The sequence below is a fragment of the Micrasema longulum genome, unplaced genomic scaffold (assembly GCF_059751315.1).
Source record: "Micrasema longulum isolate JH-2025_06_02 unplaced genomic scaffold, ASM5975131v1 h1tg002636l, whole genome shotgun sequence".
Classification (NCBI taxonomy): domain Eukaryota; kingdom Metazoa; phylum Arthropoda; class Insecta; order Trichoptera; family Brachycentridae; genus Micrasema; species Micrasema longulum.
The window spans coordinates 86,025-99,931 of record NW_028279771.1 but is presented as its reverse complement, the minus strand read 5'-3'; the positions used below and the strand labels follow the sequence as shown (position 1 = coordinate 99,931).

The 13,907-nt window shown below is 31.8% G+C and overlaps 1 protein-coding gene across 1 annotated transcript; it reads right to left on the bottom strand.

Moving 5' to 3' along the window:
- Positions 1–7,565: 7,565 nt before the first annotated feature.
- LOC148271814 (uncharacterized) lies at positions 7,566–11,984 on the bottom strand. Its single transcript, XM_088240899.1, has 5 exons — positions 11,731–11,984; positions 11,474–11,642; positions 9,413–9,545; positions 8,334–9,053; positions 7,566–8,022 (listed from the first exon to the last, which is right to left on the bottom strand). The coding sequence occupies exons 1-5, from the start codon at positions 11,781–11,783 to the stop codon at positions 7,838–7,840; spliced, it is 1,260 nt and encodes a 419-aa protein (XP_088097025.1). The 5' UTR covers positions 11,784–11,984; the 3' UTR covers positions 7,566–7,837.
- Positions 11,985–13,907: the final 1,923 nt, after the last annotated feature.

Sequence of the window (13,907 nt, the reverse complement as noted above, 5' to 3'; positions counted from 1 at the left end):
CAAAATGTCAAATTTATTGTCTCCAATAAACTGTCATTAATTGCGAATATATTTTTACCGTTAAAAGCGGACCAATAATAAAAAATTTAACTGTGGTAAATTCCTACGAATTTGTGCCCCAAAAAGGCGGAAACGTTTTGACCTGGTGGCCTCAAATGAATGTGAAATTGTATTTAGATGACCAGATGTCATAAGACACTGAATTAAGCACACAAAGTGACATGAAGAATTTGACGATAGCATTGTATTAAAATAATTAAGAAGGTAGTCCCAAAACAAAATTTGTTCATCTTGTAGACGTTTCTAAAATGAAGAATTTCACTGTTTTTTTATTTTTTTTATTTGTTAGTCGACTATCAAACAAAGCCGGAAATAGTTAATTGAAATATTTTTTATAACGTGTTATCAGCGCTTTGTTTTTTTTTTAATTTTGAAATTACTACCAGTGTAACGTCACAAATTCTCTTCGGAGGCTGATTACTGATTGGTGAATTGGTTTCCCGTAAACCTATCTCAACTCCATATCATTGTTTTATTCGAAAGAACTAGTGACGTCTTTCAAAGTAGTTTGTATTAAAATCGTTTTTATTATATGTTCATACATTTTTAAGAAGCTTGGCCGTACAATAGGGAAATATTACTTTTTTAAACATTTTTAAAGTAATAAAGGTCTATGAAATACTGTTCAGCAAAATATATTTTTTTAAATAATAATTAAAAGCATAAAAAATACTTTTGATGTTTTAAAGATAATGTCGGTCAAATGTCCACCACAGAATTGTTTAATTCGAGGTTCAATTTTCATTAGTTCTCTTATTAGATGAGCAAAGTACGGTAAAAAATTTACTACCCTGGCAACACTAACAAAATGTGAATTTTCTTTTCTTCGACAATCTTTTCTTCGACAAAAAATAATTCAATTTTTAAGTAATGTGTTTGCTACTTACACATTCATTTGCCAATTACAATGAAATGTGATCCCATCCTGTTTCTTTAAGATCCTAGCAGTATTTCTACACTTTAAAGACACAACACGGCATAGTTTAATTCAAATCAGGAGTTGCGTACTGAGCGACGTCTACAAATAAACTAACGAGTCAAAACGTAAAACTACTCATTTATGAGCAGTTTAGTCGCCTTCTGTTTGATGCTCGTATGCGGTTTGTCGACTATTCTTAATTCTATGTCTAAAGACTTTTTTCAAACTCGGTAAAGCGAAATTTTGGAATTTATATGTATTTTTTACGCTGACTATGGATGTCGCTATTTTATGATGTTTTACATTCTTTATATGTTTTATATGAGTTTATGAGTGCGACTGACCCCTTAAACAATAATATCTCGCGATCTCATTAATCATGTGAAATCTCTAAATAATTCTGCATTAGGCCAGGTAGATACGCTTTCTCATGATTTCAGTTTTAAACAAAATGGTCTTAATCATAAAAACCTACGTAGGTACAATTTTTTTTTTCCTCCAGTAATAATTGAAGAGTGATTTTTCAAAGTGGCCTCAGTTAAAAAATATCGTTTAGTGCGTTTTCTCCGTTTTTATCGGATCAACTGATTATTTTATACGACATGTCAAAGTCATTTTAGACTCGAGTCATACAATCAGTTCACTTAAATAAACTTTGGTGATTTCCCAACGTCAACATTTTTATAAAAATAAGGATTTTTGAAGACATTTTAAGGAAATATGTGAAATTTTAAAGCCTTATAGAACAGGATTTAGTGACAGTTAGTGAACCAATTTCAGCAACTTTTCATTGTGATTATAATTCAAAGTTACCTTTAAGTTCAGGGTTGCCATATTTCGCTAGGGTCTCGTCGGGACGTTCTGTAATGGGGATATGTAGTAAAAAAGGCAATTTTATAAGGTTTTTTCAGAAATATAATAGAACGATGATGATAAATAGATGTTTTTCTTACATTTTATGTGGTGCTTGTTGCGGAAAAAGTACCGCTGGCCATACTTTTTCTATGACTTAATATTAACGTAGGTAATACTGCAATATTGATTCTATAGTCTCTGGCAGCAGACGACTTTTTTAACGTTTCTTTTTACTGGACCAACATTGATGATATTACTATTTCCACTGTGGTTTTATGAGCAGGAATGGAAATTAAATACTTACTCAGTTTCAAAAATTGTCAAGAAAAAAACATTCGACTTCTATGGAGTTCTTTAGATACATTAATTTCTGAAATCATCTGCCACCTTATTTTCACATTCGATGTCAGTACGGCCGTGGAAGATTTTTGTTGATTAACGACTTTGCACTGTGTAAGTTTAAATTGGGACATTATAGGTTTCATCGGGCGTCGGGACAGAGGGCTCGATAACGGTGACAGTCCCAATATATCGAGACGAATGGCAACCCTAGTCTTGTACCTACTTCACGGTACACATGTATCTACCCATAAAAAAAAATATGTTCCACCGAGCAGTTTTTGCTCTAATTACAATATATTTAATCGTTCTGAGGTGGCCAGTTTTTCTCTTAAAAGCCTATTTAAAATATGAGAGAGAAATAAGTAAATTTTGAAGTCGAAATTAATTCCGATATTAATGATGGTAAAATATATTCAAACTTACCTCAAAAGAACTTTGGACAAGGCGGTTTTGTCGGATGACAGTTCTAAAAAAACTCATTTTAGTCGTTTTTTCCTCGGTGGCATATCAATAGTTTATCCTTTAAACTGAGTATTAATATTTAAACAACGTTAAAAGTTATAATAATAAAAATACTTTATAGTTTTATTCCAATTTTATTTATAATTATTTTATAAATTTTTTACCAGTGACCGGGTTTCGTCGTGACCGACATCGTCAGACTGGTGGGAGACTAAACAAATACCTGTGTTATATACAAGTGCAAGCAGGGGTTGTAAATCATGATTTTATATAATTATGTAAATAAAAGAATTTAAATTAAAATCATTTAAGTATAAGGTAATAACAATTATAAGAATATAAGTTATAATTGTTTAATCAGGCTTTTCTATTTGGGTGATTTTTAATACTTTTAACATTTTGAGTTTTTCTACTGACATTTCTTGGTGGAACTGCATTTTAATTATAATTATAAAAATACTTTATACTTTTATTCCACTTTTATTTATAATTTATCGGCAGCCACTAGATCTACATATAATTAATAATCCACAGAGTAAAACGGTGATTTTTCTATGACTGGAGAAGTGTTGCCAATATGAATGTTATTTGGAATTAACCACTGTTTTAAAATAACGAATTTAATTCGGCGGCCTCTGTGGTGTAGTGGTTAAGACATTTGACTCACACACGGAAGGTTCACGGTTCGATTCCCGGTGAGAACACAAAAATTAAATATGATTTTTCTTATGACTAGTTGTACCGTGCTGTTTTTCATTACTGTAATTGGGCCTCACGGCCTGTTGTGGTGCTAAAAAAAATCGATATTGTATAAAAGTCCTTGGATTAAATATAACTGTTTAAATAAAAAATAAATCAAAAAATAATTCTCTCCATATTTTAATGTATATGGCAATGTGTTGATCATCATCCTATGACTTTCGAATTCTGAAATACGGTTATTGACATAACAAGTTTCCAGCAAGTTTTGGGCAAAAACTTTTCAAAGATTCCAGCAACTTTTGATAAAAACTTGTCACGCCAAATTTTCCTTTTCAACCTTCCATCAATCTTAAATCAAGTTTATAAGTTCCACTGCTATCTGGGATGGCTTTCCGGAAACCGGAAATCTATCACAACACATTGTTGATATACTATTCTAAACACGTGTTCACCCTAACCTGCAAGTTTTAAAGTACGTGGTTCATTTTAATAATGCGCATTTTTATGAATTTTTTCATACATTTTCAATAAACTTCCAACAATGAAATGCTCTAATTTTTGTCGCGTATTTTTACGTACATTTATGCATCCAATTTCCCATACACAGAACTTTCTCGTAAGTACCATGAAGGATGAGAGTAATGGCTGAATTCTACTGATCACTCACTTTTTACCGACTGATTACATTTTCAAGAAACTTTGCTGTATAATTTAATGCTCTTATTTTTAACGCGCGTAAAAAACCTTTTTTGTATCCAATTTCTCGTAGGGCTGAAGTTCTAAATGCTGTTTTTAACCTGTTAATTGTGCATGGAAGAAATGTCGCAAATTAAGCTAGCTTAAGAAATGAATGTTGTTAATTAAGCTAGCTAAATAAATGAATGTTGTTAATTAAGCTAGCTAAATAAATGAATGTTGTTAATTAAGTTAGCTAAAGAAATTAATGTTGTAGAATAAGCTCGCTTAATAAATTGATGCCATAAATTAAGCTAGCTATATAAATAAATACCGTAAATCAAGTCAAAATAAATAAATTTCATAAATGAAGCTAGCTTAATATCTGAAATCAAGCTAGAAATTAATGTCATAAATTAAGCTAGCTATTTAAATTAATGACATAATTAAGCTAGCTAAATAAATTAATGCCGTAAATTAAGCAAGCTAAATAAATCAGCGTCGTAAAAGTCTTATAAATTAATGTAGTAAACTAAGCTAGCTAACCAAATAAATTAATGTCGGTAGGTTTTCTGATGGAAATATGTAAGTATTTTTAACATATTACAACAGAGAGGAATAACATTTTAGAGAAGGTAATAAATAAGTCTAGGTATCTACAGGGCTTATGACCTGAAATTGACCGCTTTACACACTGTGTAACATTCACCATTCTGCCCATATTTGCACATCAATATTCCTTCAATTCTTTCATCTGTTGACGTTTTTGAAATTAAAGATCTAAAACCTTTATCTATGTGGGTGAGGTTTATCTGATTGAATTATATCACCTAGATACTAGACAACGCCTGAAAATCTTATTTTTTCAATTTCTATACTTCTACATGGACCAGGGCTGGTATTTCAAACGCTTTCGTGGTCGTATCATCTCGAATATTTACATACAAACTACACGAGAAAAACTGTTTTCTCGTGCCACAAGAGTGGTTCAGAATAGCACCCCTGGTGGATTTATCAACAATATTTTGAGTGTTACAACAATATTACTCAAAATATTGTTGATAAATCCACCTGTCATTATAATTATATCACCTACATACTAGGCAACGCCTGCATTTTTTCCCCTTTATTAGGTACTTCCTAGGGAGTTAAATCCAGTTCTTGTCTACAAAAATTTGGACAAACTCTAAATATTGTTGGTAAGTATTTTTGCTCACTAGTCAATTTACCCATTGGCTCGCTTAGTCATTTCCTCAAAACTATGATGCTGTAGATCAGCTCTTTTCACCAACAAACAAAACATTGTTGATTTGATCTCACTTTTCATTAACATCACTTTCAAATTTCTAAGTCACCTTTATTTTCTTTTTTACCTAGATAAATGACCTTTCCTAATTCAAACACACAGTTCTTAAACAGACAACAGCTGTGATCTTTTATAAAGCAGATGCTTAATTCAATAAACTGAAATAATATTTTAATAAGAAAGTGAATAATGAATTGCTATAAATGACTTCAGTTGGAACTTGATACCTACAGTTTTTCTAAGAACGGTTGCCTCACACCTCCGGGCGACCATGACGTATTTTAGGAATTTATTAGACAAATTAATACTTTATACTTCAACTTTTAAATAAACTTTTTTTTTAATTCTTGAACTTTGATAAGATTATACTTTAAAAATAAACACAAGAACAGTTCGATTAGTAAATATGTAAAATAAAATTCTATAGTTTCACTAGCATCATTTTGTAATTTTTAATTTGTAAATATTTATATATTACAACAGAGATAGAGAACCTTTTAGAGAAGGTAATATAGAAGCCTAGGCATCTACAGGGCTTATGACCTGTCACTGGCTGGTTTAAGTGGCCACGTTATACACTGTGTAACATTCACCATTCTGCCTATAATAAAGGTCATAAGCTCTGTAGATGCATAAACTTCTCTATTCCCTCCTTTAAAATGTTCTCTATCTCTGTTGTAATATGTTAATATTAACAGCTCCCTAGAGGGTTGAATCCAGTTTTTGTCTACAAAAATTTGGACCAACTCAAAACATTGTTTGAATTCTAAGTATAAAATAAAAACGAAATGTAGGTTTTCAAAATTTTTTATTTAAAGATGAATTAATAATAAATAATATATTTAATCAGTACTACAAACAAAATAGATTGTGTATTTACGATGAGACGGTAAGTAATTTATCAATGTTTGTAGTAAATAAACAAAATACAAACAAACGAACAAACCATCACGCCGTTTTCTCGTAGGGGTAGGCAGAGAGGATAGAACGCCATATCACTCTGTCTTTGCATACAGACCTCGCTTCCTCTACATTCATACATCTTCTCCTGCACGCACATCAATTATTCCTACTCTTGACATACATCTTCAAGTATTTGATGGACTTGATCGTGCCATGTCTTTCTCAGTCTTCCCCGTTTTCTGCATCCATCAACATTTGCATCGTAGATCCTTTTAGCCGTTCTTTCGCTGTCCATTCGCTCTACATGTCCAAACCAACGCAGCACCTCTTTCTTGATTCTGTTGATAATGTATGTCTCAGGCTTACACAGTTCACGGATCTCAACATCTATGCACCTATCATACATCGTTTTACCACACATTGCATGAGGGATCGCATCTCCACAGCATTTAACCTACTTTCATCTTTATTTTTTCAATTCCATACTAGAACTCCATTGTGAACTGCTAGTTTTGCCTCCTGCGATAAACATTTGTTTGCCAAAGTAGATTTCAGTGCTCCGTTCACCCTGTTCCCGGCACTCACCCTCCTTTCCATCACTAGTAAACGTACTTCCCAGATACACAAATTCTTCTACCCGATTCAGAATATCTGTTCACACTGATATCGCATTTTATTATATTTTCATCCCTTTCAAAAACCATCACTTGGGATTTATCAACATTCGTAAGCAAATCGCTTTTCTTGCATGCATCGTAGACTTTTGTTACCAAGAATTGCAGGTCTTCTGGTGCCAGTGACCCATGACCTGATTCATAACAGACAAACGCAGCAGTTACTGCCAACGAGGCAGTTCAATTCCAATCATTTTTTTTCCATATAATTTTTCCCTAAGGTTGCCATTGAGTGGAAAACACTTGTCCGGGGATCTGACTCCATCTCATATATAGAAATATTTTTTTCTTAGTTTGTCTTTTTATTGTTGTTTTTGTATTTTTACTGCCTCGGGGTTATTTATCCTAGCAAGACAGTCAAAGCAACTTTATAAAGATGTATACTTCTTAGTGTTAAGATAAATAAATAAATTATGTTCCTCATTTTGCTGAAATACGGAATTGGAAATGGAAAATTTGAGTAAACTATTTCATTTCATTTTTTAACGCCCAAAGGGCCTTTACATATAGAGTTTATAAACAATTTACAAATGTGAAAATACAATTTAAAATAAAAAATATATTTATCTATAAAAAAAACATATAAAAATAATAGAAACTCAATTATTATTCAAAAAATTTTAAGAATAATTGGTTCTTGAAGTTTGATAAAGTTATAACAAATACATTTATTTTTTGGTCATCAGTGTGTTTGTTTGTCATCATTTTAACAAACAACGACAAAAGAGTAGATACACTTATAGCTAGTTAAATGCTGATTAGGAATCAATAAACTCATACACGACAAAATGTGAGTTGCGGTGGTTTAGACTCTGCACGGCAGATATGTATATCTCTTTCTCACACTAATATTTGCATTTATTTCCAATGTTGAGGGCTTTTTATTTTATGTCAGTGAGTGGATTATGAAATAAAGCGTGCGTCCAATACTAAAATTATTCAAAGATCTTCAGACTTGTGATGTGTTGCGACATGCCTTTTCAGGGAACATTTTTGAACGAAGGCCATTTCGCAGACGGTACATTTATGTGCTCGGATATTGTAGTGAATTTTTAAATGTTCTTTCAACGTTTTCTTTCTTGAGTACCTTTTGCCACAAACTTCGCAGTGGAAATCTTTTATACCTGTAAAAAATATATATAATAAATAAAATACATGTAAAGATTTACAATATTTCGAGTACGTCCAAATGTTTATATCGCAAAAAAAGCTGCTTCCTCGGTGGACCATCGATTAAACCTGAGGATGCCAGAGCATAACCTCCTGATTCTTACAGTCCAACCGTGGCGAAATTGAAGTGGTTTGATTTGTTAAGACCCTCCGAAGAATTTCCGTTGCATAACACTTGTAACGTAAGATTTAATATTTTAGTATTGCAGTTCCCTAATTTATTACTTTCTGGATTAAAGCCTTTTTATTAATATATTATACAAACCTGTATGACAGTGCATGTGATGAATGAGGGTTGTCTTATCGAAACATCCGTAGTCACAAGAATCACACGAATATCTTCTCACTTTAAGGTGCTCTCGTTTGATGTGGTTTGTCATCAGTGAATACTGATAAAATATTCTACTACATTTCGGGCAAGAGAACGATTTGCGGGGGATCCCGTGGACTGCCAAGGCGTGCTTATTTTTAGCATAATCGTCGCGGAATCTCTCTGGACACATAGAGCAAATGTATAGCCCGACGTTTTTGTGCTTTACTTTTACGTGCTGGAATAACGTTCCACTATTGGTATACGTCTTGCTGCAGTGTTTACATTCGTAAACATTGCCAGAATGTGACTTCACGTGATAGTAAAAATGCGTCTTGCTCTGACAAACTTTACCGCAGATATAGCAGAGATAATTGTGATCGTGTTTTTGGTAGTGAATTAACAGTTCATCGTGATTATCAAACGACTCTGGACATTTGGGGCAATTTCGAACATTTTCATCAAAGGATGGTGAAGCTCGTCCATTTTCCATTCCACAAACCAATTTTCTTTTTCTTATACGCTTTTTAGGTACATTTTTCGGTTTGCTTTTCTTCAAATCAACTTTCACAATACTCGTATCTGATGGAATATCGTCATCTGGCACTGCTTCAACTGACATCAAATTTGTATCCAATTCTTTATCTGATTGAATGGAGGTATTTTCTAATAATCCTAAAACAAAATGACATAATAATTAATATACTGGATATTATAACATTATTATTTATATATTTATTAAGTTATAAAATCAAACCACCTTATTCCTAATATTCTTCTCAAGCACTTACTCTCAAAACTCAGAAGTTTGGTGTTTTAAGATTTTGTAAGGTGCCAAGATTTGCACCCACTATGGATAATAATTCTACGATAATTGGTTGATATGTTAATTTAATTAGTTTCTTTCCACACAGGCTTGCCTAATTAAATAGACAAATAAGGAAAAAAATGGAAATGCTATCAGTTAAGATTTAATAATAAATAAATATAATGCATATTTATCATAAATAAACATATGATTATTATTATATTACCATTAAAAATTTTATCGTTGAACGTTTGATCCAAGTCTTCCACTTGTTTACGAAACGCAAAAGCAGTTCGTAAACTCAATATACAAGTCTCGCATATTTCACTGTCGCCATCTTGTGAATTCAACCCAATAATCTGAAAACCAAAAAAAACATTAATCTTTAATTCATTTTTAAATATTTGTTAATCATCATCATTCCCTTTCCGCACCTAATGGTGCATAGGGCACTGCATTAGTTCACCAATCACAGTGTACCTTGATTTATTTTTTGTTACATGAACGAAAGATGATCAGTCTTACTCTATGAAATATTCTAGTGTAAAAGCACATTTTTAAATAAATATATCATGTCAAATGTGTCAAGAATCAGACCAGAGACCACTTGCGTGATAGGATTCGAGTATCGTATATTATCTTGTTAACCTAAATAATAAGTTAAGGAATGCTATCTTTGTTTAGTTTTTTATTGTTTACTTTTTGTGCTGTTACATGTTCACTTAATTGCCATACTTACTAGTTCTTTGCTCGATGTATTATTTTTGTAATTTTTTTATTGTAAACTTTTTAAAATCATTCTTATGTTGCTGAAATTCCACTCGTCGATGCACTTTGTAGCTGCAAGACTTTTTGTGATGTTAGCTATCATATTATGTAAATGTTATCAACTATCAAATATCTCAATTTAGCAAATGGGGTCTAGAATTTCAACCGCTCATGCACTCAGTAGCTGCAAGACTTGTTGTAATCTAACTTCTGTTTTTACAAATTTGTTTTTTATTTCGTTTTTTAAAATATCACTTAAACTCTAAACTTCATTGTTAAATAAAAAAAAAAAATTAAAATGTAAATAGGGGCTAGATTTCTTACTATCCATGCGCTCTGTAGCTGCAAGACGTGCTGTAATCTAGCTCCTATACAGGGTGTTCATTAAACCCTGTCACATACGAAACCACGATGATCAGTATTAGCAAGAAGACATATTGGCACGTTAAATAATTTTTTTAGAATGAATAAAATTTAAAACAATAAAATATCAAAAAAAGCAAATGGTTGCTTACTTCTGCACGGGAGAAATGAGAAGGGGGGAGGGGGGAGTCTGATACTGCGCCACGCTCCCCTTACTTCTCCCCTGCAGAAGTAAGCAGCCATTGGTTTTTTTAAATATTTTATTTTTTAAAAAAATTCTTGGTTCTAAATATATTTTTAAATATGCTAATATGTCTTCTTGCCCATACTGATCATTGTGGTTTCGGATGTGACAGGGTTTAAAGAACACCCTGTGTATTATAATTGGAGACGAGGAACTAGAATCCCAACCGTCCATGCGCTCTGTAGCTGCAAGACGTGCTGTGATATTTATTTATTGTACAGCGCCCTTGAGGCGATTTTCACAAAAATGGCGCTATATAAAATATCGCTACCCACGAGGCCCACAAATATTCATTAGAGAATAACAAAATAATTTTTAAGAAAAATAATTATCAACAATACATCGATTAGATTGAGTTTTTCAACTGACAATTTTTGGTGGAAGTGCATTTTAGTTATAATAATAAAAACACAGTACTCGGTTTCATTCCACTTTTTTTATAATTTTCACCAGTGACCGGGTTTCGTCGTGACCGAAATCATCGGTCTGGAATAAAACTAAGTAGAGTATTTTTATTATTATTATCTTTGTAAACAAGGATTGAATTTTAACCATCTAGGGTAGATGACAAATATTTCAATAGAGACGAATGAAAAAAGTATTTTTTATTTATTCTTTAACAAGATATCCGTTCTACAGACAGGTATTTAGAAGGCATATGACCAGTCTGCATTTTTACTTTCTTCTTTTGCTTCACAAATATCAACAAAGAAATATGCATTTTCAAACATTCCCAGAATGATGATTGTTACGCAGCGTATAAAGCAACCCACTTAAATCAGTCAATGACAGATCATAAGCGCTGTAAATGTCTAGACTTGCATATTCTTTTCTGAAATTGGTTCTGCAACTCTGTTTAAAATAAATATATTCGAATGATTGTTTTTTTTTAATATCACGAATTTTACTCACTTGTAACTGAAAACAATGAAGTAGCATTGTAGAGTAATGTTCCTTAACTCCATTAAAATAATAATCCTTATCCATACTTCTCAAGTTGTCCGAATTTTCACAGACAACACAGGATCCTTTCACTATAACTGATTTTAGAATCCTCCTTTGGGGAATGTCCTTAGAAAAACTGAAATACAATAATGTTATATATCACGAACGGTTAAAAGAGAAACGTAAGCTTAATCCAGTCATAAATATTTCGTGATATAACTTACTTTCTAGCAGAAAATAATTTCAAATAACTGGTGTATAGTGCATTCAAATCCATTCTTAACAAGATTGCTTATTTATCTTTGCCAAATTTTAGTTGTACCTTATGTAAACTACTTCTAAGACGTATAATTCCAATATTTATTTGAATATTGTGTTGTATAAATGGGATTGACAGTGTTTTTTTTTTCTTACGTCAAACCAGGTCAAACCAGAGATTCGGAGATTTGTTATTTCGTTTTTGTTCAAGAGTCAAGACAAGGGGGCAAACAACCATAAGGTAAGGGCATCGTTCTATAACGTCCTTAATTCTGTAGATGTTGAAGGAATTTCTAATGAGAACCCACTAAAATCTTTGAAACTTTGAATTGGGTTGTGGTCCTGTGATTAGTGTCTCGGACTCACGGATCAAAGGTCCGTAGTTCGAATCCCACTTTACTTAAACTTGATTTCCATCTTCTAATAGTAAGTTATTTGCAACTCGTTGAAAATGGCCCTCAAAATTTAATTTTGGGTAAATCATAAGAACGCAAATATTTTTTCTTTGGAAAAAAATGCCTATAAAATAAACAGTAATTAATTTACAAAGAAAACCTTTTTTTACAAAACACTTCTTGATTACTTTAAAATAGTTTTGAGCTAATTGAATCTTTTCCAAATATATAATATTATTAGCTCATTATATATGTACTGAAATTACATAAAAATTACTTTATAAATAAGCAGAGTTATATTTTCTCCACTTAATAATTCACCAAAACATGGGCATTTTACATTGTTTCTTTGAAAATTTAAAACTAATTTGGCCAAATATTTTTAGATTCCGTACACATAAATCAAAACCATTAAAAAAATGTGTTCACAAACGGAAAAAGTCTAGTTAAAAATAAAAATTACTCTTGAACTTGTAAATAAATGGGATGCGGTTAATAATGATAAGAAATAATACAAATATAAACTTACATTTTTTAAAATGTAAGTAAACGGAATAAATTTTCTACATCTTCACTGCTTACAAGAAAATATATTTTTATCTAAATATTATTTGAAATAGGTGAATAGTCATCAAGTTGTTTATATTGTCTCCGAATGGTATATGTGACATGAAGAAACAATACTAAAAAATCATCTTGTAAACAAAATTGTAATAAGTAATAACTATATCTGAAATATTTTTTAGAAATCATAGTGATGATCCAACACCGACTAGATGAACAGGTATTGGATGATCAATTATGTGTCGCGTTTGTTACTCGCACGATGCCCGTTGTCTGTGAAAGTCAAATCTGCGTATAATCTGTGTCTGTATCTTTGTGTAAGTTATTAATCTATGGATTGTGATTCTTCAACTGTCATCCATCCTTCAAAAATTGAAAACAAATACAATTTAACGTTTTTGTTTTTATTGTTTCAATAAAACAAGCTATCTGTTGACATAATACTTAAAACTAACATAATGGATTTAGATCATTTATACTTTTCTAATATCTTGAATTTGCTGCCAATTCGCGAGTAAATAATGATTACAGCATTATAATATTTTTAGTGTCTTCATTTGAAGACGCTACAAATTTCTAGAGACATTGACATATTAATACATAGACATGCCCTGAGCCCTCAAACATGATGACCCTTAACTCATGCCCCAGAGTTCAGTCATGCCCAATGCGTATTTAGTCGTTCGCCAGGCGTGACGTTTAGAATAGAAACAAAAATGCCTAAGTGTGTCATGAAAACGTGTAAAAACCTTTCGGATAGATATTGTAAAAAGGATTGTCTAACTCAGCAGATATTTGTTCGTGAGTGATAAACAAAGCTTAAAACAATTAATATTCTAATAAAAATATTATTTTTCGCTAACGTCCAACTACGCCTGGCGGCGCAATTGCGAAGCTCTTTTTGGTTACAGTGACGTACTGACAGAAATACGTTTTCAAACTATTATAAACGTGAGTTAATATTATCTTTTCGTTCCTAAAAATCCAGTAAAAAGAAATAAACGGGTCGAAATTATAAGGAATTTAAAGAAAGATTCTGATTGGGATTCACCAAAAACGAATGTTGATTCTTAACTTTAAAATTCGATGGCAATATTTTGTCTCTGAATACTGAAAAAAAACATATTACATCACTTTTACATTGAAAGAACAAGTTATACCTCCTATAGATATTTGTATCCACA

Coding starts and splice junctions, on each gene's coding strand:
- LOC148271814 (XM_088240899.1), bottom strand. CDS start 11,783: ATGGATTTGAATGCACTATACACCAGTTATTTGAAATTATTTTCTGCT. Junction 9,546..11,473: donor TTCATTGTTTTCAGTTACAA/GTGAGTAAAATT, acceptor TTTGGTTTTCAG/ATTATTGGGTTGAATTCACA. Junction 9,054..9,412: donor CAACGATAAAATTTTTAATG/GTAATATAATAA, acceptor ATTTTGTTTTAG/GATTATTAGAAAATACCTCC.